The sequence below is a fragment of the Paralichthys olivaceus genome, chromosome 4 (assembly GCF_024713975.1).
Source record: "Paralichthys olivaceus isolate ysfri-2021 chromosome 4, ASM2471397v2, whole genome shotgun sequence".
Taxonomy (NCBI): Eukaryota; Metazoa; Chordata; class Actinopteri; order Pleuronectiformes; family Paralichthyidae; genus Paralichthys; species Paralichthys olivaceus.
This window is the reverse complement of record NC_091096.1, coordinates 1,176,491-1,203,407: the sequence shown is the minus strand read 5'-3', so window position 1 is coordinate 1,203,407 and position 26,917 is coordinate 1,176,491. Positions and strand designations below refer to the sequence as shown.

Below are 26,917 nucleotides of genomic sequence, written 5' to 3'. Positions count from 1 at the left end.
TCTGAGCGTGTCCTAAAATAACCAGACGTCCACTGTGGACATAAAGTGACCGAGCTCCAGATGAATTTTTTATGTGTGGCCAACCTTGACTCTGATCCGATCTTTACCTGGAGCTGAAGGATTATAGACACGTGACGAGCAGAACCATCAACAGAGCTGGGGGCTGCGATGGCGTCGTTCTCTAACCAGAGCGTGAACCCTCCTTCCTCTCTCTCTCTCTCTCTCTCTCTCCCTCTCCTTCCCTCCTCGGGTGTTCCTCATGTTCACTGAGGAGATCGTCCTGCACCGACATTGATTAAACTTCCCACAACCGAAGAGATCGATCTCGAATATTGATCAGATGGTCTCGGTGATAATATAAATTACTTCTTGCTGAGCAGTGTTGAGCTGCTGCTCCGTGCACAAACAGGATGTGACAGAATAAAAAGTAACACACCGTCTTTGATAAAAACGTAGCTTTAATCTAAACTTTCACAAGACGCCAAAAACTGAGAGATGAACAATAACAGACGTGTAGGTGTGAATGAGACTCATTCATAAAATACAGAACGGAGTGTCGCTGCTACCAGGAGCTGAAGTCTCCGAGACTCGTCTTGCCTTTGGACTTCTTGGGTGCAGCCGCTCCGCTGGTGGACGGTCCGCTGTCACATTCAGCTGCCGGACGTTTTCTGAAACAGCAAGAACCAGAAGATCAACACTGAGGAAGATGAATCTTCGTATGTCACCACCTGCTCACTGCTCACACACACACACACGTTCCTTCACTGGAAGCGTTTATCCTGACGTGCTCTGAACAGGATGAGACGGCAGCAACAAGAGGACAAGAGGTTTTCATTCTGAAGAAAAAACGTCTTCCAACACAAACTCTTTCTACCATGAACCATCATAGAAGCCCCGTGCGGCTGAATTCAATGAAGAAACCTCTCTTCACATCCTACAAACATGAAACATGAACATGAACCATCCTACAAAAACCCCAAATCCAATAAAACGTACCTGAATTATCCTCAAGAGGAAAGAAGGTAATCTTCTCTATAACTGATGATTCAGAACTTCATGCCTCCGCTCATCCTGTGTAACTATAATGTTCAATCATCCATTTGTTTCATCCAGCCACTAACGGAGGAAACATCTAGTGCAGGTGTGAGTGTGTGTGTGTGTGTGTGTGTGTGTGTGTGTGTTCTTACGCTGTGGAAGGGTTGATGTATTTCCCCACACCCTCCTTGAAGGTCTTTGGCGCCTCCTCCTCCTTGGTTTTCTTCAGGGAGACCTGCTGCTTCTCCTCCTCCTGCCTCTGCAGCTCCTTCTCTCGCTCTGCTGCGATCTGAGGATCAGGATGAACTGATTAGTCACCCAACAAATCATGACGCAGCTATTTTAAACGATTAACAGTAACACTACAGACAAAGTTTCCATAAAGTTTTTCCCGTCCACTCAGACAGTCAGACCTCCAGTGGCATTAATAGTTTGTCTGTGACTCTTCAGTCTGACTCTGTCCAGATGTGGATAAAACTATTCCATCATTGATTCAGAACTGTTCACGGATGTGAAGAGTCAGACACGTACCTCGGCGTCGGCCTCTTCGTACGGGTCCACGAACACCGTCGCACTGATGAGCTTGATCTCCGACTGGAACACAGAGGCAGAGTCATGTAGAAGCTGGAGAGCAGACGACTGTGACTGAGTCTTGAGCTCTCAGCTCCTGTTAACGTTCCCAATCCATCTCTGACTCTCACCTTTGGTTTGTCGGTTTTGGGATCACTCTCCACATTCTCCATCGCTGTGAGGGTCTCAAACCCCCCAACAACCCTGCAAAGGCAGACACATCCTTCATGTTCTACCATTTTCATCGAGAGAAGGAGAAGAAGAAGAAGAAGAAGAAGAGAGGCCCGGGTTCCCAGCTCAAGTTAAACCAAACCAATATTTTACTGAATCCAAATCTAGAATCAAATCTGAATCCTCTCAAATCCTCCACAGAATCTCACTGAGTAGATTTCACTGTAAATAACTAGAAGAGAAAGATCAAGAGAAGAAATATGAGAAGACAGAAATACACTTTAATGACGGTCAATCAAGACTCTTCAAGATTCTTTCATTTAGCCTCATTGAATTTCACAACCTGAAACACACGTGATAAATGTTAATTGATTAATTACTAAACCCACAAACTTCTTGATCCATGTAATCGAGTCCCTCGTTCACAACTATGAGTCTAATGAGCTCAGACTCTCGTCAGCTGATCGTTACCACAGTTCACCTGCAGTCGTAGGGTTGATGTAACACGGTGATGTAACACGGTGATGTAACAGTGATGTAACACGGTGATGTATGTTTTTGAGGCGAGTCAGCGGCGGCGAGGAGCTACAACCAACAAGCTTAGGTTTCAGTGGAGCCGTTACACCGTTACCTTTAATTAGCTGCAGCTGATTGAATCTACTGACGCACATTTTAACCCGAGAACGGAAACGTCCGTGTCGACTTTAAAGAAGAAGCTGTGAACGTTACCTTTTTAACTTTGCCTTAATTAATGGATCGACAGAACAGACCCGCCGAGGGAACGGCCACCGAAGCGAATGCAGCTTTTTATTTTTCCCAATTCGAAATTACATAACCTTTATGAAGATGTGACATCACTCAGGCTGGTGAAGTGCCCTTTAGCCAGACACTAAATCCATCTCCATTACAGGGCCGCCGAACTGCAGTCGACCCTGCGGCCGACCTTCCACCGGAGGAGGGAGGGAGAACTTAAACCCGACTTCCTGTTCAGACGGACAATGGTTCTGTGTTTAAAAGTGTGCAGGAGCCTGAGATAACGTGTGTAAAGGTGAGAAGAGGAAACACAAGCCAGGACGTTCAGACGGAAAGTTTCTAAGCTGCTCAAACACCAAACTGCAGATTGTAGACGTGTGTGACAGGATCTCATAACTCAGGGAATTGAACATGGCGGCAATAATTCATGATAGAACCTCGTTGACCAAAGGTACTATAGTTGGATTTGGGTCACAGAACCTCCAGATGGACGAACGCTCAAAAGTGCAGAACCCATTTTTAACATCTGTGCAAAATAAAACCAGGCACTGCATTTGTGTCCCAGTTCGAAAAAGTAACCGAGCCAAGATGGGAAACAGATCATTATCAAGTCTGAGCAAAGAAATCCAAGTTTAATGATACTAGTCCCTAAAGTCGACAGGTGTCCACAGGATATTAACTTGTTCCCACAGGATAAATATCTGAACTTCTTGCCACTAGATAACGACTGTGTGGGAACAAATTAGTTTATGTGCAGCAAATGATTCAAGTTAATATCTTGTGCCCACAAGATAAAAATCAGCTCCTGTCGGGACGTTACACTGGATGGATGCTGCCACTGATTCAAACACCATCACTGCTGAGTGGTGGCCACAGCAGAGTCCCCCGCTGTCTGAAAACCCCTGGAGACCAATATTCAGCCTCTTCCAGCTCAGTTTTTAGTCTCTACCGACGCCTGAGTTAGCATCGGTCTCTTCAGCTGCTAAATGCTGCACTGTGTTGTCCAGCTGCTCTCTGACTGCGTCTGTCTTTAGACTGCAAACAGCTGGGACCAAAAAAAAAAAAGACACGATGGAAGCTGTGAGACGAGAGTGAACCAAAATAGTAGAGATGTGGGCTGAGAGCAAAACAATGAGCTGAAGCAAAGAGAAACACGAGGGGAGCGGCAGATACAGAGGAAAGTACTCGTTCATCACTGCCAACGACACCTTTCATTCTACCAAAATAAAATACACTGACTATTCTTTAAGTCTTTTGCACCAACAGGATGAACACCAGGTTCTCCAACTTTACAAGGTCCTGAAGGCAACCACGGGCTGGAGAGCATGAAAAGCTGCACTGGGTTAAAGCAGAAAAGCTTTCAGAGCGTTGACCATGTGAAGAATCAGTTGAAAGCCGTCGGAGAGAGAGAGAGAGAGAGAGAGAGAGAGAGAGAGAGAGAGAGAGAGAGAGAGAGAGAGAGAGAGAGAGATTCAGTTTAGACTCAGCATCTGATAAATTTTTCACTGCTCCTGGCAGAGTCACACTGGAAATCTCACATGAGAGGGAGTTCTGTTGAACTGAGGATCAGCTCGACTGTCACTCACTCAGACGCACCAGGCTCAAAATTAATGCTTTTTACAAGTGGAGTCATGCATTATACAAAACAAAGACCCCCCCCTCCCCCCACATTGTGAATGTGCACACACACCAAGTAAAATATTATTTCATCACAAATCTAGTTACAATAAAAAGTCAGACCACTTTATTTCCGTTTCTTAATTGTGGATTAAACAGCCTGCAGACCAGCGAGCGTCTAAATCAAACTACTGAAGTCGTGGCTCCACAATATTAAGTCCTTTGGCTTCATTACCTGCAGCAGGACGTCTTCACCGCTGTTGGTTTGTTTGTTTATCTGCAGGATTACTCAAAAACTACAGCACCACCTTCCTTCTTTATCTCATGACTGCAGCTCCACAGGTATTAAAAAATAATGTGAGAGGAAGAGACAGAGAGACTGAGGAGAAGATTTAACAAGCGTCTGTCAGGATGATCTCCTCTCAAACATCTAAATTACTTACTACAACAACAAAAAAATAAAAAGCTTACCTTCCAAAGATTGTGTGCTTTCTGTCGAGGTAGATGCACGAGCGGAATGTGATGAAGCTGAGAAAAAAAAAACAGAACAAAAAGCAACGTTAGTACAAATCGTTAGAAATAAGATTTAAAAAAAGAAAAGAGTAGCAGACCTGTAGCTGCGTACGCATTTTGTTATATTCTGTTAAAAAGGTACGACCCCCCCACCCCCTTTTTAATCGTTCACTGTTAATAAAAATGAATTGAATGTGGTGAAACGATGATGTTAAATAATAGATGAGGACGATAAATCCCACAACACAGTAAAAGGTTTCTCTGTACGTCTATGGGAAGACATTCTGACAGAATTTCACGGTTCTCTTCTTATTCACCTGTGGGACGTCAACAAAGACATCGAACAGAGGAAGAGAAGAAACCAAACCAGTTTCTAGGACAAGAGCGACTGTTCAACGTTTTTAAAGAAACACTTCTTACAACTGGGACTTGTTGGTGTTTGGACCGGAGTTTGCCATGCTGAGAATTCCCCTGCCGGTGTGGGACAGATTGGGCCGAAACTCGTCCTTGAAAGGTTTTCCCCAGAAGGATTCTCCGCCTGAAGGAGAGAGGGTGAGGGAGGAAGGAAAGACGCAAGGAGACAAGAAAAGGTTTTATCTGATTTCTAGTGAAGATGGAGCTTCAGCTCGTCCCCCCCCCCCATCAGTCAGTGTGGCACGGTAACGTATATTTGGTAAAACTCAAATATTTATTCAGACGATGAAGTTTCCTCGCAGGAGACATTTTGACATAGTCAGTGTCCCGGTTCACTCAAGGACAGGACTTTCTATCAGTGGGTTTTCACTTGAAGGGGAACAAATTACTCGAGGAGACGGAGAGAAGATTTCCCGATGATACACACTTGACACATTTTTTTTTTTTAAACTGTCACAAATAAGATCTTACTTCTTCTCTCTTAAAAGCAAAAACTGTATAAAATGAAAACCACTTCCAGTCTGTGTCTCAGTCTGAGGAATAAAGACACATCTCCACTTTCTCCCACTCTCCAGAAATGAAGCCAGAACGTCCCGGATTCAAACTTTGATTGAGCTGTGGTATCAACGTCCCGCTCACACACACACACACACATACACACACACACATACACCAATGGTGAGTCAGTCTAAGCTGTCAATCATGTCGTCCATCTTTATCATCCAGATACAACAAGTCAAAACCTCAGTTTGCAAAAGTTTAAGAAAGGAATCATGTGAGTGTAAGTAAAAAAAAAAAAAACAGCATCTTCAAATAATCACACAGGGAATATTTTAACGTACGAATAAAAAAGGTCCTCGATAATGAAAAGTAACTTGCTCTGTCATTAAACCACCGCACCCTCACAGAGACAGTGTGATTCCATAAGAAGCAAAAGGCCTGTTCGCCCTCGAACATGGATCAGCTGTGAATCATTATTCAGACTGACTTCATCGTTGAGAATCATCGTGATGAGTTTACAGGAACACGCGCCACAGGAGCTTATTGGCTCACGATGGGGGAAGAGGATCCGTCGCCCTGAGGTGCGTTTCAGTTTGTGTCCTGCCAGCTGGTGTACGTGCATGAAACTCTGTGTGTGTGTGTGTGTGTGTGTGTGTGTGTGTGTGTGTGAGATTGGTTGGAGGTATGTAAACATAAAGCACCAACCAATCAGCTCCTCAGAGGTGTTGTGCAGCCGTCAACATCCCCCCGGTGACATTTTTGCATAATTTATCATCTTGCTGACATTTTACCTCCGTACGTCTGGATCATAGATGAACAGGAGGACGACGAGCGAGCGAGAGAGAGAGAGAGAGAGAGAGATGACTTCTCGACGAACATTCAACCAATAAATGAAGCTGCAGTCGCTCTGATGTCATTTCAGATGATTCCCCTTCAACATCAACATCTCAATTCAGAGAGCGTGGGGGAAATAGAAATGGACTTGGCCGTCTGACAGCTGTGAGGCATCTCTGCTAACGAGCACATTATTTGACCACTGCAGAAGACGTGAGCTTGCGTTTTTCACTTGGTGGAACACGTGTCCGTGTTTTCATTTTACAAGTCAATGTTTAAAACATGTCTTCCTCCGAAGCGTCTCCTTCTCAAGGGTTTTGGATAAACGAGGCTTATCTGAACGTGCGGAGGAACGTCACAGTGAGCAGCTCCAGGATGTGTCTCTTTTCAATTTACGTGGAGACAATGAAAAAGAGGGTTCACTCAAAATGAGCTTACATTTTTATCGCATGGCCTAAATTCAGGGAGACAATTTCCTCCTTCCATTCCTGCCCTTTGTCTTTATTTCGATTATTTACAGTGAGTAAAATAATCCATCCGTCCATTAATTCCAGAGATCTCTGTCTGTCTGTGTCTCATATCTCGAGAACCGTCTTTTATCGGCCTCACACACGATTTTGAGGATTCTGAAAATCATTTTGATAATCTGACGACTTTTATTTCACGATGTCGGACTGAGACGGGTGAAGATCTCTGTCATGGTAAAAACAAAATCATAGAATCACTTCCTCGTTAGCGGCTCGTCTTCAAAGTAAAAGCACAACGTTCGTTCTGTGAATGTAAGTCACGTTCAAAAACATCTGAAGGTCCGTCCATGAGTTTGAGTGCACATGTTGTTCGGTCCAGGTGAGGGGGAGAATTTTACCCACAGGCCAGGAATTCTGCACCTTCATAAACCTGTCTTGTATTCTGTGTAAACACAAAGCACGCTTTGTGCAGCGGAGTCTCGCAGCGGCACAGACGGCATGAAGGCAGGAAATTAACTGCAAGAGGCCTTGCAGTCAATTACACCTAGCTGCCTTTTAAACCCACTTTTAAAAACAGGAAAATGACACCACATGCTGGTTGTTTGGTTGTTCAACACCCCCCCCCCCTTTCTGCACCATACACTCAGCCCCTTTCCCTCCAAATAATCACTCCCTGTGTGTGCATGTGTGTGTGTGTGTGTTGTGCACACCTCCACGGAGTATATTTAGTAACACTCTTGACTTACATCTTAAGTTGCTGGAGGTATTTACGCGAAGCTTCCAGAGGAGAACTATTAATAATTCACAGTGAGATGTTATGCAAGTCAAAATGCGGTTTGAGTGCAGTCCTCGTCTCACCTGTACCGGTGCCAGTCGGGTCTCCTCCTTGAATCTGGAAACAAAAACAAACTCTTGTTACGAATGGGTGGCGCTGGCTGCGTGCGATTCAAAATTGAATACACACTTTGTTCCTTTTACTTATTACAGGAAAATGTTCAATTTCTGTGAAGTGGTGGAATGAAAGTTTAATGTGTAACCTTATATTTAATTTTGTCAAACAGCCAAACTGGAGTCATGTTCCTTGTAATCATTAGGAACAGACGTCAAAGCCGTCCAGGATACTGGCCTCTATTGTTCATTGTTAATCAAGAGCACTTCTCTGAAAAGCTGCAGGTTCTGACCACCGCTGCTGCGGAGCAAAGTTTGATGAGTGGGTTCCTGCAGTGTTTGTGTGGACGTCATGACCCCAGGCCTGGCAAAATCATTTCTGCCAACAGTAGAGGAAGCAGGAGCTGATTGTTTGTCAAACGTTTTCCCATTGTTTGCTGTTTATTTAGCAGCAGAACCGAGAGTAGAGAAGCAGGAGAAACTCTGCGTTTCACAAAGCTGAATAAAAACCAGTACACAGATATTCTACCAACACTCTGACTACATTTACACGAATAATCCAACTGTTGTTTAACTTATTATTATTAAGACATTATCTTCATTATGATGTTTACATGAGTCGTAGCTAAAATAATCCATTCATGTTCTTGTTTACATGTTACACTTCATTTCAGACTATGACTCACATCAACATTACGTCCTACTGTGATTTATATATACAGGACGCGGTCGGGATGAACAGCTTTAAAAAAGGAAGCAGGGGCCACGTTTCTGTTCTCATTAACACACTGCATTTTAAGCGCTTGTTGTTGCGACAATATTCTCTCCAAGGCCACCTTGGAGGCCACCCAGTAATTAGGGATAAACAATTCAAAGCTTGCAACCACTGCGTATAAAAACCGGGGGATAGAATTTAAAAAAGGCAAGAGTCCTCTTGAGAGCAGATGTCCACTCAGAGCCACTTTAATTATGGGAGCGGAGGCTGTGAAGTAAACGGACGAGGAGCTGATCAGAGATCTGTCGGTTCAAATTCAGAGTCTGGGTCAAGACGCTTTAGTTGGAGAGCGAGTTAGAACAAAGAGTTTGTGTGTTTCCTCGTCTCTGAAGTGAGAAACACTCAAATGAATAATTATCTCAACAAAAGACGAGGTGAATGACACCCTGGGTAGTAATTCATGAGTAGGTGGATTGGGTACAGGAACCACCTACATATAAAATAATGTCTTATTCACCAACATACATGTAACATGTCACAGTCTGGAGTGTCTCAGTTACGTTAGGGGAAAAACAATTCAGATTTAAAAATACATTGTGATGGTGGGTGTTAACTTCTGGATAATCACTGACTACTATTAACGCACATTTGTCTCTGAGGACAGACATACACCAGGATTCAACTGGAGACATGTCCAGTTCTGAGACGTCCCTTTAGGCACAAAAAAATTCCCACCCATTTGCAAAATTGCTTCCATAAAAATCTTTTTTTTTTTTTCTGGAAACTGTCACTTGTGCTTTTATTACATTTCACTCTCTGTATTAAAATTCTCTGCATTGCTGTTTTGGTCAATATCGTGCAGAGGAGAGCGAACATCCCGACGAGAGCAAAGCAGAAAAGCATTTCAGTCGAGTTTAAGTCCTCACCATGAAATTCCTGATGGATCTGTGGAAGATCGTATCATTGTAGAATCCTTTTTTACACAGACGGACAAAGTTCTCTCCAGCTTTGGGAACCTGGAGGAGAGAGAGAGAGAGAGAGAGAGAGAGAGAGAGAGAGACACGTTAATTAGATCAACCACCATGAAACGTCATCATTAACGGACAAAGTTCCGTTTCTCAGTAACTGACGTCGTGAATAGTTTCTCCACAGTCAATAACATCAGTTGCTCTGTAAGCTGATCACCTCTGCCAAAGAGATTATGTTGTCACCTGTGTTGTTTGTTTGTTCTGGGATGGATCTACAGAGATTTTTCTTACTTTGACATTCAACATATATTTCTTATGTATTTATCAGAAGACACAGAACAGGCGTCAGGTTTCAGTACGTTCCAACTTCCAGATATCGTCCCATAGATATCAGAACAGAACACATATCGTGTTATATAATGAGTTTTCCTTAAAACAAGGTTTCATGTAAACTCGTTTCACAATCTCGTAGTTTGTGGTAAGTCTACCTTCTTAAATCTCCATTTAAAGGTCCAGTGTTTACAGTTAAGGTGAAAGGATCTATTGTTAGAAATGTGATATAAATCCTACAGAGATGTTGTGTTGGTATGTTTTTTTTTCTCCTCTTGCCGAAGGGTCATCCTGTTTCCTAAAAAAAAGCGTTGGCGTCTGGTAAATCGTAACAAACACACCCGCTGAGAGAAGCTGCTGTCGACCGACTGTCGCTCTGTGAAATGAGCCGGCTGGTCCAGTGTTGTTATCATCGACAGCCTCGAGGAACACTTCTGTGTGTTTATGAGAAAATCTAAACCCCCCCTCCCCCCCCCCGGCAACAATGGTTGGTGGTTTTCAAGAACCACCAGATGCTTTCATAAAACTTGTTCTCCTAAGCTCTACTGGTCTTATGTCCTCTACGTCTCTACTCTGCTTCCTTTACCTCCTTCATGATAAACCCTGGTTTTTCACTGTGGCACAAAGAGGCTTACTGTTTACAACCCTTCGACTAAAAAAATAAATAAAAACAAAACAGGATTTAACCAATTTTAGCCATTAAATTAAATTTCTGGAATGGAAAAGAACGCCTCAAACAGTAATCTAATGACAAACTGTCTTGTTAGAACAGATAACTAGTTTGCATGAATAACATTTCCTTTCTGTGTTTCCTTTCTTTCATCTAAATGCTTCTGATCTGTAACCAGAAACTTTTACGTCAGAGATCTTTATCTGCAACACGCAGGCGTCGTCTGCCTGCTGCTGCCGCCCGGTACGAGTGGTTAATTTAGCGTGTCTGCCTGCATGCCTCTGATTGTGTGTCCGTTTCCCTGAGAGGGTTTTTAGTCCGGCAATGTTTCAATCCACATAAAAACACGCCTGGCTGCCTAAAGCTGTCAGCAATCAGTGATGTCAGCGTGGAAACTAAATTTGCTGATGCTGACTTGTTAATTCACATTTACTTACAAGCTCTTCTCTTTTACAAGTATTACCCAGGGGGGGGGGGGTGAGACAATAAAACGATGGGACATAAAATCCATTAAAATAATTTCATTAGTCTGAAAAAATAAAAAAATGTATTCTGCCAAGATTGTGCACATTTATTTAGATCCCCAACAACCGACGCACATCATTGGATTTTTAAAACCTGACATTAGAGCCTGAAGGATGTTCTATAAATGTAGACATTATCGCCTCCGCCAAGGAGGTTGTGTTTTCATCTGCGTTTGTTTGTTTGTCTGGATTTACACAAAAACTACTGGAGGGATTTTCATTAACGTTAACAGCTGGATGTGGTATCGGTCAAGACATATGTATATATATATACATGTACTGAGGTCACAGAGTGAAAAGAACAACCTAGATCTTTAATTTAATCCGCTTTTAAAAATGACACCCCTTTTTCTCCTCAAGATGCATAAACTGTTCCTGGGAACTCTCGTGAAAATGTCAAAATCCCCTCAAACACAAAAACATCCTGGGTCCGCCCCCTCGATTTAATCGCTTTCAACAAATAATGAGTTTCAAGAAAACGGGTTCAGTGGTTTTATGTCCCGCTGACAGACAAACAAACAGCAATGAAAATATAAATATATGGAGGGAATGATTCAGATTTGTGTTTGTCTCTGAATATAAAAACAATTGTAAATCTGACACAGTCATCCCACCACTCAGGTGAAGCTGTCGAATATAATGAAGCTGTACCTTCCTCGGTTTTAATCTGAAGGTACAAGCTGTGTCATCCAGTTATCCGTCGTCTGCCCCCTCACATCTCATCCCGGCTCGGGGACAACGAGGGCAGCAAATGGGCACTTTACGGGGAGGTGGGCTCTGGATTTGTGTGACTGAGAGTGTATGTGACAGTGAAGCAGCGCTCATTAATTCATAAACAGCAGGCCACGAATAGAGCTGCTGTGTGAAAACCACCAGGGAGGAAGGTGGTGAGGAGGAGGAGGAGGAGGAGGAGGAGGAGGAGGATGCGGGGCACCGAGGGCAGGTTGTCTAACCGCTGCCACTTTCGCCTCATTATTCTGATTCGACGGCTCAGAAGCCAATAAAAACCCAGCACATGAGACGCCTGGTTACCAGGGTAGAAACGCATTCCTGGAACGCATGCTGTCTCTCAGGAGCCCCGAGTCTAACCTTAGAAAGGAGGAACACAAGAAACACATTTTTGCCGAGATGTAAACTTGGCAACCTGGAGGACGGACTCCGCACAAAGTGGATTTAAGTGTTTGGATGAGTCGACCGCCAGCTCAGGCCGAACCTGCGTCACAGCAGCATAACATGACGACTCTATATCAGCAGATTGAATGTATAATGTTATTACCTTATCACAGTGTAACTCCAGATTCAGGTCCCCCTTGTTTGTGTGTAGACGGACGTAGCCTTTCTTCTTCACGTACTGGTAACGCACGGTGTCGTCTGCGATGGCGTCTGTGACAGAGAAATACACGTTCAGTTCTTGAGGTGCAGCTTCATTGACAACCTTTGAGATTGAGACTTTAAAAACCCTCAGAGCTTCGACAGTGTGACTGTTATTTAGATTTTTCACTGTTTCACTACGAGTTATATTCAAAAATACAAAATCAGTAACTCCTGTCTATTCAATACTATATACACAAACAAACACATGCATATATTTATATACATACACCATATGGACATAAGTATTGGGACAAACGCCTCTTAATCATTGGATTCAGGTGTCTCATTCAGTCCCATTAGTTGGACCAGGTCCTTTAGTTCCTGTGACAACTTTGTGGAACCGTTTGACCCTTTTCTGATCAGGCACGACTCTGTCCCAGTGCACAAAGCAGGGTCCTTAAAGGGATGGTTTGGTGAGTTTGGTGTGGAAGAACTTGACCCACACAGAGCCCTGACCTCAACCCTGACCTCAACCCTGACCTCAACCCCATCAAACACCTTTGGGGCGAACTAGACGTCGACAACATCGATGACTGACCAAACAAATGCTCTTCTGGATGAATGGGCAAAGAATCCCACAGACACGCTGCAAAATCTTATAGAACGCTTTCCCCCAGAAGAGTGGAAGCTTTTATGGCTGCGAAGGGGGGGGAACAACTCCACGGTCACCGAATGTAAAACCTATCATCTTCTTCTGAAGTGTAGTGAACGTACAACAACACAGTTGCGTAACAGTGAATCTTTCCCATTAAGCAGCTCAGTCTGACAGGAGGAGAACTGAGCAGCACAGTCGACTGTGTGAGGACAAACTGTCTGACTGTCCCGTCTTCGCTGGATGAATAACGATTAAAGCAGAAAACTAAACCAGAGGTGCACGTTTCTTTCTGCTGGGGCTCTGCAGACATTCTCAGAGCGCGAGAGATGTTCACTCGCCTGCTTCGTGTGTAGTTGCAGGAGTCATGGCCGTGGATGTGAAGGAGGCGGAAACTCTGCCTGTGGAGTAATGAGCCTGAGGGAGAAAAGAGGAGATGACAGTTTTAATGTTTTCTCACTCTATCTTCTAAACACTACTTCTACTGTTAATGAACATATTTATAATATTGGTTCACTTCAACAGCCACTGAATTTAAAAAATTGAATTGATTTTAGTTGTACACAGCAGAGACCTCATTAATAATTTTTGTTTCATGCAAGTTTGATTATGCTATTAATTAAAATGAATGGCAGAATAAAACTTGCACTGGACAGACACAGAGAGGTTCGGGGGTGAAGACAGATACACAGGAAGCAGAAGCACATGGCACAATAGCCATGGCAACCAAGGAAGAAAACAAACCTGTGAGAATTGTGTCTGACACCTTAATAACTGCAGATTGGTTCTAGGTAATGACTTCATATTTTGCACAGTGACCAATTAAAACGTTCTCTTTACAACCGTGTAGTTGTCTTCAGGGTCAACTTTGCCAAAGATGCACATTTTTCATTTTCAAATCAGAAATCTGGTTTTCTTTCGGAGGTGCACCTTCTTGAAGAACAATAACAAGTATTATAAGTGAAAGATTTAAAGCGATGATGTGGATATTTGTTCCAGTTTCACCTCCATCACCTTCATCACGTGTTACAAACGTCATTGACACGTCCACTCGCTCGCTGTGGATCTTCCTGCTGTTTTCTCACATCACTCTGAGGTTTTACAGACATGATACCGGGGGGGCTGCAGGACAAATTGCAGAAAATGTCCGAAGCAAACGACTCGTACATTTGCGTTCTCACGTGCGGCTTCGGCGGCTTCTGTATGACTGAGAGCACAGCCCCCACCTCGGTGTGGAGAAATCGCTGCCATCTCATAATTTAACAGCACTTAAGATGCTTTCAGGTTGTTTGAGCCTAAATTATAGTAGAATACATTTGCCGAACAGTGATGTTCACCTAAAAATACCACAAAACACTGCAGTGGGACTGGGGGAGTTATTTAAGTCTGAGAGAATAAGAACTGAGCGAGGATGAAAGCCGAGAAGTGAAAATGGATTTCAAAAGCTCACGTCTATTCTACAGTCCTGGCTTAGAATTCTTCTGCTCTAGTTCTTGTGAAGACGCATGAAAGCACAGACTTCACCTTGTTTGCTCCGTCTGACCTATATTCCCTGTTTATCTCAGATGTCGTCTGAGCGTCACCTCAACGGTGAACTTAGGCAGAGAGCAACCGAGGAAAAGCTCTGGTGTGAAATGAGCAGAGTTCAGGGGGATTGATTTTTTTTAAATTAATATGACTACAAATGACAAAATCATCAGTGGTCGAGCTTGATTCAAACAACAGTGACAGAAAAACTCATGTTCAGTCTGATGCAACCTTCCCTCGTTACTTTCTTAAAGTGAAAACCAGTAGACAAGACAAACATTAAACTATTTGAATTTTCTCTTTGTCCTGCAACTAATCATCTTAAAATAAAATGTGATTTTATTTTCTACTTAACTTTCCCCCAGATGTGACGCTAGCTCACTTACCAAAAGGTAGTAGTAAAATCTTTCTCTAATTTCCAATGGGAGTAATGTATGTTTGCGCTACACATTATAACTGTAATTAAATCTACTTACTCATAATTTGTATTTTTAATATCTTCCCCATGAACTCTGCTGCTCTCCAACTCTGAAAACCAGACACGGAGGAGCATCGGCTGATAAAAGCAGTGATGTTGTCTTTCAAAGTGAATCAGGATTCCTCCCTCCACCACCACCCACCCGGTTATTCAAGGATACAGTCTCAGTGTAACGTGACCACGGATGACCTTCTTTGTTCAGCAGTTGTACGTTTGTTTCCCTGATAGTCAAACCCGACCAGAAACGACCGAGGGCAGATGTTAACACGAGGTCACGCACAAAGTATCCTGACGGTATTTTAAAGTAAATCACACCGACCCGCAGCTTAGCTGAGGAATCCTTTGTACCAATTACATTTCAAACACAAAGGTTTAATCATGTCTAATATTTGAGGTGTTAACATGTTTTGTGAATATATAAATTTGCTGTAATTCATTAAACGTGTTGAATATGATCTATAATCCTCTCAACACTGAAAACATCCTTTGTTCTGTTTCTGGATGCAGTTGTTTTGTCTTGTTGCCGTCAGTGCTGTGTTAATCCATTAGTGTGTGTTTGGCTCCTCCTGGTGTACAAACTAAAACTTACACTTCTTCACTGGATAAATTCCTCACAGCAGCTCTACTGTAGAACTGGTACATCTATTAAAATGTTTTTAATTAATTATTCATAAGAGAATTACTACTTTTTATTGCTGATTGGGTTGAAGTTTTTGATGTGGAAGAATTTTATGTAGCTAAAATAATAGTCGGCCTCCGAGAGAATTCACTCTACTGAATAAATTAACCTTTGAACTGGCACTTGTTAGGTATATTTAATTATATATATATTCATTTAATTAATCCTGACTCCACTTGTCTCTCTCTCTCTTCAGTATGTACACGTCGCTGCTGAATCACCTTTGACACCAAACAAGAGAAAACGTACCTCAAAGCCGAATGACATCGTTTCAAGCGAACGTTCCACATGGAAAGTGTTTGTTATTGAGAGAGCGAGATGAACTTAGGACAACTGACGATCTGAGTGATTTATCGTGGGATTAAAGCTACAGGAAACTGAGGAGGAGGAAGATGATGAAGACTTCCAGATCTTTCATGTGCGTAACACCTGCCTGATAATAATGAATCAGAATAATGAATCAGAATAATGAATTATTCAAAAAGCATGTGAGTGATATTTGAGTGTGAGGAGGATGTGAACCAGCAACCATCAGGGGATTTACTTGTTCAGACTCGATCATCTCCAAGATGAGAATCTGTTTGATATTGTTGTTTCTTGTTCAGTCACTTCCTCGTGTTTCAGTCATTAATAAACTGAGCATCACAATGTTTTTGCTTACAGCGTTCAACTTGTCCGTCTTCTTGGCCACGGGCTCCTTCATGGTGGACGCCAGCAGCTGATCGCCCTTGTAGTCTTTGTAGAGTTCAGCTAAGGTCTCCCTGGTCTCGAGGTTGGTGCTCTTCAGGTGGTACGACGGGTCCAGTTTGGCCTTTTCCTCATCTGAGCCGTGCCAGACCAAAAATAGAGAGAGGAAGGAAATGGTTTAATAAAAGCTCTTTCAAATCCAAAGAACACTTGAGACGTTTGCACACTCAATTTTATTTGTTGATTTATCTCATAATCGTCTTTAGCTCTTGTTCCTTTGACTTTGTCTTTAAAAGGATGTGATGTAGTTAAACTGAAAATAGGATCAAGCAACAGGCGACAGAAATGAATTAACCAAAGCTGGGAACAAACAGGACGTTCCTCAAATGAAAAACTTGAGGATTAAATATAGAAACTATGAGCGGTCGTTGCAGCAGTTCCTCAAACATCCTGGAAAAAGTCCTGAAGCGGCTGAAGTTCCTGAACCAGTGAAACTCACAAAGTTCTTCATCAATATTATTTCCCGGTATTTAATCTTTTTCTCTTCTTCTTTAATAAAAGAACAACAGATCATCATCACTTGATTTCAAGAAGTTTAATGTGCAAACAACAAACTCTACAACTCACCTGGATCCAACACCTTCAGGTTGTTCTTCACGTGGAAAAAGTCGGAAACATTAAATTTATCCAGGTTTGTTGGATCCTACGAAGATGAAACAAAAATAAATTATAAAATATACACGACTTTCCCCCAAAAATAATAATGACAATGTGCTTTCACCTTCTCGAAGCAAAGCAACAACCCACCTGAAGTGTGATGATGTCCTTTCTGGTGAAGGGTTCATCACTGAGCAAATCTCTGTAACTCTTGGTCTTAATGTTGAGTTGCTCCACAGCCTGAGTGGAAACAGAAATATTTGAAATCTCTTTTTGACACACACCAAGTTGAAAGAGAAGGAAACTAGAGGTCTTTTATTTTTATTTCTAATCGTCACCCTACTACTTTTAGCCTACTCAATTATAAAAAAAATGTCGGCAGGTTCTACTTTGTTGATGATCTGTAAAAGCAGAGGAAATGTATCGTGCACAATGTTTAATCCTCGTTTTATTTAGAGAAACAAAACCAATAACATCTCAGTGTGTGTTTGTGTGTCGTATAAGGATCAGTGGTACGTCTGTGATGTCACCCACCTCATGAGAGAAGACGTTGCCTGTGACCTTGTTGGTGACGATGTAAGAATTGTTTGTGAAGACGTTGTACAGAACGGGGCAGTGATATTTCCCTGGACCAGAAGGAAAAGAAGAATCAGAGGAAAGCAAAGCAGCAGAGTCACAGACTGAGAACTCAAGAACGCCTGACTGAATGTGCCCCCCGCTGAATTACATCACCTCCCATTTCCACTTGCTTTAATTTGCTCCTTCACAAGCTGCTCTCACACAGAACTGCAGTTACTGAAGTGCGGCTCTGACCTTTCTATTTCCCAACTACCCACTGATGTTGGTGATTTTCAGCTGAGCAATTAAGCCCTAATGTCAGTTTTAACCTTATTATGCTCTGTTATTAGTTTCTGTGTGAAACTTTTAAGGTTAAATTAGACGGAACTCCTGCTTATTTACCATCGTTGTTCTTGGCAAAGTTGAGTTTGATGAGGGACTTTGCTTCCAGTTTCTATGAGAATGAATAAACAAGTGTTAATGTGCAATCAACCACGTTTTTACATTTAGATACAACAAATTAAGATTTTCATTTTTGATTTTTAACTGTCTCGATAATAATGGCATTAAATATAAAAACAAATCCTCATATTTGATAAAATGGAAACGTATTGTTATTGATGTCTGTCACGTGTTAGCGACATAATCAACACGTCAACTTGCTCGGGGGAGGGGCTGCAGGAAAAGTTGTTTTTGTATCCCCACATGCAGCCCCTCCAGAAAATATCTGGAAAACACCAGTGAGTCAGGTCTGAAAACATCATATATCATATACACATTTTCATATTTCAACCCCCGAACAGCTGCAGAACACATGTGAACATTGTGGTAAATAAATGACAGTAGAGAAAAGGACCTTGATGTTTTCTTACCTCTCCAGAGATCGGATTGGTGCCAAACTTCTTAATCCAGGGAACGATGCTCCTAAAAGGGAAGAAAGGAATTAACAGCATCAGCATATCACATCAATATATCAGGTATAGTCCAACAGACATCTTTAAAATGTATATCTTTTAAATAACACCGTGTTCTTACAGCAGGTCGAAGACGACTCCCTCCTCCGTGCAGACAGGATACTCAAATGGCTGAAGGGACAAGCTGAAAAGTTTCAGAGAAAACTAGTTCAAATTCAGCAGTGAAATTTAGAGTGAATCCAGTTTTTAACATCCGAGCAGTTTACAATACTATTGTCAGATTATCAAATATTAATGGGACAGCGAGGACTTGATTTCATGGTTGTCTCATTTAAACGAGTGTCTTCTTACCTGCAGTGGTCGAATGGAAGGCGTCTGAAGTTTGCCTGAGGGATAACTGAAAAGTAAAAGCATAAAGAGAAACTTTAAACGCATCTACTTTGTTTTTAAGACATTTTGAAGAACTGGTCCGTGAACAGCAGCTCGACACTTTATTTTGAAGACAGCCATGCGTGTGATTACATAATTTATAATCAATAAACCAATGATTTGTTCTGGACTTTAGTACGATTAATGAAATTCATATCGCGATAAGTATCGATATCGGTTTATCATCCCGCTGTGGCGCCGACTTTATTATCTTTGTTATTATTATTATTTACGTTAGTGAAATAAAACAGAGAATAAGTTTAAGTTAATAACGTTTGTAATAAAAACTGTTTGTAGGTTGAAAGATGAAAAAACTACAAACTCACCGTTTCGTTTTCCTCCATAGAAGTTCGTGTACTCTGTACACGTGATGTACCTGTAATACATGAACACATGAATACATGTAATACATGGAATACATGAATACATGGAATACATGGAATACATGGAATACATGGATACAAGTAAATGTAAAGTTAGCTCGTTTACAAACAGCGTTAGCTTGCTAAGCTAACAACAACCAGCGCGTCGCGGTGTCGCTGTTTCATCCGGAAACACGTGAACACTCACATTTTATCTTTCTGGTGCTGCCGCTTCCCCATTTTTAGTTTCTGTGTGAAAACCAAAAGATTTTCTCCAGAAAAAAAAAACAAATATTTCACCGACACAAAAACACGAAGTGCTCTGTTTCTTTTCCGGTTTACCTTCTTCTTCGTCGTTTATCTTCTTCCGCTCCACCTGCTACAGCGACTCTCTGCTGCCCCCTAGCGGAAGAGTGGTTCAGTCCAATTAACCTCCACAGCATCAACAAGTTCACGTCTGCTCATGTGTGTACAAATACATATAAATACACAAATAAGTGAATACATGAATATGTAAATAAGTTAATAAATGAAATAAAAATGTATCACCGAAGTTATTTTCCTTCTGGTTCCATAAAATAAACGTTTATCTCGCTTCCCTGTAACCGATCAAATATGTGACATCTAGAAAAAGTCAAAGTACACGAGTCTGTCTATGTTTCACCTGATTACAAGTTAATTGTGCTTATTCCATATACTGCCCAACATCCAACCAAGTGGAATTGCAAGACAGAAAGTAGCAGTAGCAGTGATTACTCACCTGCAGGAACGTGTGGAACGACTTTATGTTGCCAGGTTTTTAAAAAAACGCCATCATTATATATAATATATAATATTAGAAATATTCTGTACATATACAGCTCAGTGTTGATGCTCGTATCTCTCCACCTGCTTGACTGCAAATAACTTATGATCAGAGTAAATCTAAACATTCTCTGTAAGCACAACACTAAGAGCAGCTGTAGAATTTATTATTAGAGCAAATGTTTACTCTTCTTCTACACTGGGTGCTCGTAATCCCAGTGTGACACATGTTAAATGCTAAAGCAGTAATAATAACTTTTTATACTCTGTAAGTAACTGAACACACAACAAATAAAACAATACAGAATAAATGAATCTACAATAAATTTATTTTGTCTTGGCATTTCATTCATTAAGGGAATTCTCAGATTTATCTCTAATCATTGACTTCTGACAAAAACACGGAGAGCAGCATGAACCGTGGCGGGGGGGGGTTAGTGACAGTAGCAGAAGGTACATTCAGGTTACCTGTCGTGCGTCTGAAGCAGGGACGGCCTCGACAGGTACTTCAAACTTCTTTTCCCCCGAATCACACAGAGAAACGTGGAGGAGGTGGAGCCATTGACATCAGGAAGTGAACTTCAAACAAAACGCTTGTTTTAAAAAAGGATGCTGGGAAGTGATGATGTGTTTTCATATTAAAATATAAAACAGAGCAGCAGCAGCAACACTGTCGACATACCTGAGTTACAACAAGCTTCCACTTCTCATCACTCACAGCACTTCGAACATCTTATGAGTCAAATGACCAGTAGACCGTAAATAAAGATGGACGACATGACAGCTCCCAGACAGTGAAGCCAAAACATCTGGCTCGCCCCCTGGTGGCTGGCTGCAGTTTAGGTTATAAACTATGGGACATGACTGAAGTTAGTTATTTGGGATGATTGGCTTTATTTTTGCACAGTTGGAGGGGGTGGGGACGTATCGTCCATCTTTATTTACAGTCTATTAAAAGAACAAAGCCTCGATTGCAAACTTTAGACTTTACACTGAACTTCATGTTGCACAACGAACAACTGGACGAGTGAACGTTCTCTTCTTTGGCACTTTACCCGTCAGGCAGGACCAAACTTTTACAACGATGGAACAAAGGCTGAGTTTCCAGACGCTTACCTGGTACTGACAAACACACTTTTATTTATAAAACAAAAATCTGAATGGGAAGTAAAGCACACGTTCACAAAGACAAAGGGGTTGAAGAGCCAGAGGTTTGTGAGTCCATGAAGTGGATTGTAGTTGTTTTTGCTCGAAAAGTGCAGTAATATGTAGATTTGTTTCCTGACAGGGCAAAAGATAAGTTCACATTGTTGTTGTTCCCTTTGAGAACAACTGAAGTCCATTTAAATGGTAAACTCGTAGGCGGCATTTGCTCGGTACCGTCCTGACAATAAAACAAGGCTCTGGTCCGGTCTGTAGTTTGATAAAACAGTCAGTGAGTCTTCTGGTGAAAACAAAAATAAAATCACCGCAAATCCATCATGGACACAGAGTCATTGGTGATGGTGACGTGTGCCGCGTGCTGGAGAGAAGAGACAGGTGTTAGAGTCTGTTCACATGGACACACATGAACCTGACGAGCTGTAAACAACAACACTGATGTTTCCATGTCCCGCCCCCTGCTGCTCTACAGGCTCCACCCCTCGCCTGAATGTCACCCACATGTTCCTGTTGTTGTGAACGAGTCGACGATCTGCTGATAAGATAAGCACGAGTACTTTCCATTCTGTCAGGGCTAATATCTAGAAAACTATACTTGACGATTACAAAAATAAAATAAAACAGTTTCTATAAGGAAAACGGTTTAAACACTGAACTGTGCGTTGCTCTCGAAGTGGAGGTGTACTCACTGTAAACAGAGGGGGGTCTTTGCTGTGAGGGTGAAAGCCTTTCTCTTTACACGTGGAGATCTCATCTGTTCCTCGGTCCGTCAACCTGAAGTAGCCGATTCTGGGACAAACACAGTCGCAGTCACACTTCAGCAAAGAGGAAATACGTTGGCACAAACGGACAAACACAGAAATAATCCTGTGTTTGTAACCACGAGACACGAGCGGGTTTCAGACTCACTCGTTGAACTTGGGCGAGCAGACGATAGCAATGGCCTCGGGCAGCATCATTTGGTAGGAGCAGTGTGTGTGGAGGTCCACGCTGGACAGGAAGGCCGTCTGTGTCGGGTGAGTCTGAAAAGAAAAAGCCCAGACTTCAGTTTCCTGCTCCGCTGGTTTCAATTTACTGTAAAAAATAGAACAGAGTGAAAAGTTAACGGCGCCTCCACATGACGACTTGTTCTCGTGAGCCTCTGACTTGACAAACCACATTTTGCACGTAGTTTGTAGGAGTTCAGTGTAAAACTATGAATTACTGACACTCACACAAATCTAATGTTTCATCTAAATATTAATATCCAGAGATTAAACATAAGCACTTGATTCTGAATTTGATAATAACTCAAACCCAACGGTTGCTATGAATAATACTGTAAAGCTGCTCTCAGACCTGCACTGAACTCCGGATAATCCTGAAATTATCCAGAGGATCTGTAAGTGAGAACACAAATCTCTGAGCCAGTTGCTGCGGACATTCTCCTGAGTGAAAACTCTGGATAATGTCTGAATGAGCTCACGTGAGAACACGGCAGATTATCTAGAGGTGAAACTGAAACTACAGGAACACAAATATCTCGGAAGACGATGATATTTCTAGAGCAGCTGCTGTAGCTTCTGATTTGCTGCTGAGGTTTTGTGACGTTCACTCACGTGAATCCAGCCCAGGGTGATGAGATCGTACTGGTCCTGTATGAGAAAGAGCTCCTCCTCATTTTCCGTGTCACAATAGTCTGGTCCACCGCTCTGCTTCGGTACGATGACGTGGGTCACAGTAAACGCATTTCTGGTCTGGAACAAACACACAAAGCGTCACACTGTTTTTTTTTTTTTTGCACTGCTTTAAATGATGCAAAGTCGCCGTCTGCCAACAAGCTGTCAACAGTCTCTGAATCTAATGAACTGCGTTCTGACCAGTTCGCTGCGTCGAGCAAATAAGGGCCAGTCATCAAAAGTGACTAAATTCAATCCCACATGTTTGGCTCTGGATTAACGTTGCTAATTTAAAATCATTCTATTGTTTTTGTGCCTCCTGTAACAGAAGCAGTTTTCATCATGGCCTCTGCAGCAACAGACACAACCGCCTGCTGATTGGGTCTTTGCGGTCTCGATGTAGCTTTTTCGCTGATTCGTTGTTCTCCTATCACATGACCTCCTTTCTAGAAGAAAACAACTGATACGGAGCCAAAACACACGTTTTAGTTTGAAAACATTATTTTCAAATGAAAACGTAGTAGTGTGAGTGTAGCCTTCATGACAGCGTTGCCAAATATCTGGATCGATGACAAAGAATTACAACAAACTATGGACAAACTTTTCTTTAAGAAACTCGTTTTAAAGCACGAGGGAAGTAGCGTTCAATGAACATTAACATATTTGAAATCAACGCATCAGCGTATTCAAGAGCTTGTGCGTAAAATGTACGTACTTGGTCATTTAGACTTTTTAAGGCCAAAAATGAAGATGAGTAAATATTAGACTTTTTACGACCCAGCAGAAAACAGGTTTAATACGACTTGCTCAATTCAAGAGTCTTACCAGTTTGCCACACAGGATGCCACAAGTTTCTACAGCTCGGCTCGTGTTGGCCTCCGCCAACCTCAGAAAGCTCCGGCACAGCTCCGCAGGAACCGACAACTGCCGAAGGGCATCCACCATCGTATCTGCACAAACCAGAGAGTTAAAGCACAAAAGTTAGATTCTCTTCTGGAGCAAGGCATGGTGTAAACAGGACAGGAAGTAGGTCAGGGGGAAGAAACAAGCTCAGAAGAATAAATACTGGAGCAGGAACAGGGCAGTATTTAAATCCTCTGAGGGCCAGCCCCTCGTGTCACAAAAAGATTAACTCACTATTGTTCCCTGGGCTGACCAGAGAGCCAGGCTTGAGCGACCGGTCGAAGGTGGGCAGGGCGGTGGCAGGTGTGCCGACGGTTGAATGAGGGGGGTTGTGCTCGTGGTTGGTGCCACTGGACACGTCCCCCAGGCTCTGTGGGGGGGCGGTGGGGGAGACGATCGGGGGGCCCTGGATGCCTGGAAGGAGGGGTGCTTCAGGGGGGGGCACGTTGGGTGTGGCGAACTCAAGGAGCACGCGCTGGCGTTCCTTCTCCAGCTCCTGGCGGCGGATCATCTCCTCAAAGGCACTGAATTGCTCCTGCTCCCGCTGCCGCCGCTGCATCTCGGCCACGCGCTCCCGCTCGGCGTCCAGCGCTCGCCGCCTTGACTGCTCCTGCACCAAGGCCTCATCCGCCACTTTCTGAGCACAAAGCAAACACGAGATACGTGCAGGTTTTAGTTTCAGCAGCAGAACAATTAATAAAAGTGGTAAGTTGATCTCAAATGAATGTGTTTCATTCATTGTAATAAACAATGTGACTATTCAGGGTCAATGTTTTCGTTTTGCCTCCGATAATGAAAGACTGCCTCCTTTCATTACAACCCTGGTTAATGTTTCAGCCCATTTACAGCCCAGACGATACACAGTGAAATCAGAGTACTGTACGCTGTAATGCATATGATCTACAGTCATTTTGACGGATGAAAGTCAGGACACTTTACCTTTTTGGCAAGATATTGTGTGTGTTCTTGTTCAAATCTCCTCAAAAGACCTTTTTTCAGAATCTCTGCTTGAGGAAACGCAACATCCTTCAGTTTCTGCGGAAGAAAGAAAGCTGAGTTATATGTTGAGCTAAAACAATTTGAAATACACTTTACAGGACAGAATGAACTCAGTGTTCGTACCTTCAGTGTGTCCTTCTTTTCGGGAATGTTAGCGGTCTTGTAATCGCGATGCTTGGGAAGTTTTTCTATAAAGAGCCTTTTGGAGAGAAAAGAAATTCTAGTTATTGACTGAAATATCTGTGTGCTTGTGCTGAGAAAGTCTTTTCAAAACCAGGGACTAAACTTTGTAATTCAAAGTAATGACAGACTGTAGACTTTGAATTGGCTGTTTGTCCTCTTTTTGAAGTGCCACAAAACTAAGGCAAGGACGGGTTGACAGCATTCTGACTTGAATATCTCAAGATAAAAATTTCCTTCTTCAGCATCTTATCCTTCTTTCATATAAAAATGTCCTCCCAACAAATTTAATGCATTTAATTGTGGTTCTAAACTCTGCAGGGAATGACGAAGTAAACACTGGAACAAAGGCAGCACACGTACGTAATGTATCTGTTGTAAAGGACGAAGGCGTGCTCGATGTTGCCCTCGTCTGTGTAGATCTTCGCCATGCGTATCATCTCCATGCCTGAGCGGAAGTAGCGGCGCAGAGGCACATAGTCATTAACCTCCACCGCGCTTCCCTTCTTGGTGAGCACGCGGACCCGCTCCTCCGGCTGCAGGCTGACATCCGTGTGTTCCGCCATCATGACCACCCAACCTCGAACACTGGGGAGAGAGGGACAGATGTTTCATGCTGCTCCATGACTCTGGCTTTTCTGCTCATCGATCAACTGAGGTCAAATGTGAGAACGCTTCATCGGCGCGCTGACTGACAGTCACATGGGCTGCACTGATTCCACACCGACAGATCCTTGGTGTGCTGATGTCAGCCCACAGCCACACATTGTATTGTGGCTGTGAGCGGTGTAGACACAGAGGTGTGGCTCTGATAAAAGGTGAAAGGTTGATGCACTTGAAAGATTATTTAACACAAGGCCTGTTAGTCTCTGGAGGAAACAAATTTAAATCTAAAAACCAAACGGTAGATGTGGTGTGGGTGAGGAAAGAGGCAGCAAAACAGTACTTTGTTTCGTGTCTATATATATAAATCAGTTTTAATATTCTCAATCCAAGTTTAAAACATTTGCTTCTCTGGGTTAATCCAGTCCAGGTATGACAGGACTGTTGATTTTTGAGTTAAACGTGATGTGATGGGGTCCAGGTGGAGAAAAAACTGAGACGTTGCAAATTCTGTGTTTATACAAGGAGAAATAAAGTTTTTTACAAATATCAAACTATGTTTAGAACAAACTTAACAGTCCTGACATTCACAGGTTTATTGGTCTTTTAATCTGATGTGGTCCAGGTGGGAAATCATCATCATCATCATTATTATTATTAGAAATAAAGGTTTTCAATCTCAAGCCTTGTTTTAAACTCTGCAGCTTCTCTGGTTAAATCCGGAGCAGATTTGACAGGTGGTGGTTCCTGAGCTCCACCGGATCTGATGCAGGTGGAGTAGAGACAAGTATGAAGTCGGTGTTTTATGCTTCACATAAATAAATAAATGAATAAATGAATAAATAAATGAATATCAACGTGGTCCGTTGAGAAACGCTAGATGTGGAAGCTTCAGTGTAAATGTCAGTGAAAGTTGTAGATGAGTTTCAGTTGAAGCTGAAACACAACGAGTGATTCCAGGGACTTGAACTCACGGACACTTCAGTCGTGAACCAGACGAGACGAGAAACCTTTTCACGTCTTCTACAAACCACGTTGTCTTCGAAGCTCCTCTGTTCAAACAGATCGAGATGTTTCAGCTTCACTGTTTCTGTGCCACGGAGCGTTAGCGGCTAACTTAGCTAAACCAGGCTCCGAGTTTAAGATGCTCGAACAGGAAGTGAATGTTGGTCCTCACCGAACCGAGCAGTGACCCGAGGCTCCCGCAGGTCCTACATACAGAGATGACCCGAACCAGAACCGCTTCAGGTCCACGGACGATCCGTTACTGTGGCTTCTCTATGGTTTCACTCTGGTTTCACTCCAGCGACCCAACTCCGCTGCACACTTCCGCAATCCCAACAACTTCCGCATGACGACACACGCCCCGCGGGATGTTGGGT

The 26,917-nt window shown here is 42.6% G+C and overlaps 2 protein-coding genes across 2 annotated transcripts; both read right to left on the bottom strand.

Annotated features, from left to right (window-relative positions):
• Positions 1-440: 440 nt before the first annotated feature.
• On the bottom strand, positions 441-19,617 carry ppil2 (peptidylprolyl isomerase (cyclophilin)-like 2). Its single transcript, XM_069523222.1, has 20 exons — positions 19,436-19,617; positions 19,192-19,241; positions 18,788-18,833; positions 18,558-18,620; positions 18,395-18,446; positions 17,925-17,976; positions 17,499-17,590; positions 17,115-17,204; positions 16,935-17,010; positions 16,282-16,442; positions 13,278-13,353; positions 12,247-12,353; positions 9,405-9,494; positions 7,734-7,767; positions 5,080-5,197; positions 4,618-4,674; positions 1,737-1,809; positions 1,567-1,629; positions 1,188-1,324; positions 441-668 (listed from the first exon to the last, which is right to left on the bottom strand). Exons 1-20 carry the CDS (start codon positions 19,465-19,467, stop codon positions 563-565), a joined length of 1,575 nt encoding a protein of 524 aa, XP_069379323.1. The 5' UTR covers positions 19,468-19,617; the 3' UTR covers positions 441-562.
• Positions 19,618-21,146: 1,529 nt separating this feature from the next.
• On the bottom strand, positions 21,147-26,917 carry LOC109641275 (STAM-binding protein-like A). Its single transcript, XM_020105676.2, has 10 exons — positions 26,713-26,917; positions 25,296-25,520; positions 24,876-24,951; positions 24,693-24,788; positions 23,988-24,390; positions 23,676-23,800; positions 22,791-22,928; positions 22,102-22,214; positions 21,882-21,981; positions 21,147-21,553 (listed from the first exon to the last, which is right to left on the bottom strand). Exons 2-10 carry the CDS (start codon positions 25,499-25,501, stop codon positions 21,497-21,499), a joined length of 1,314 nt encoding a protein of 437 aa, XP_019961235.2. The 5' UTR covers positions 25,502-25,520; positions 26,713-26,917; the 3' UTR covers positions 21,147-21,496.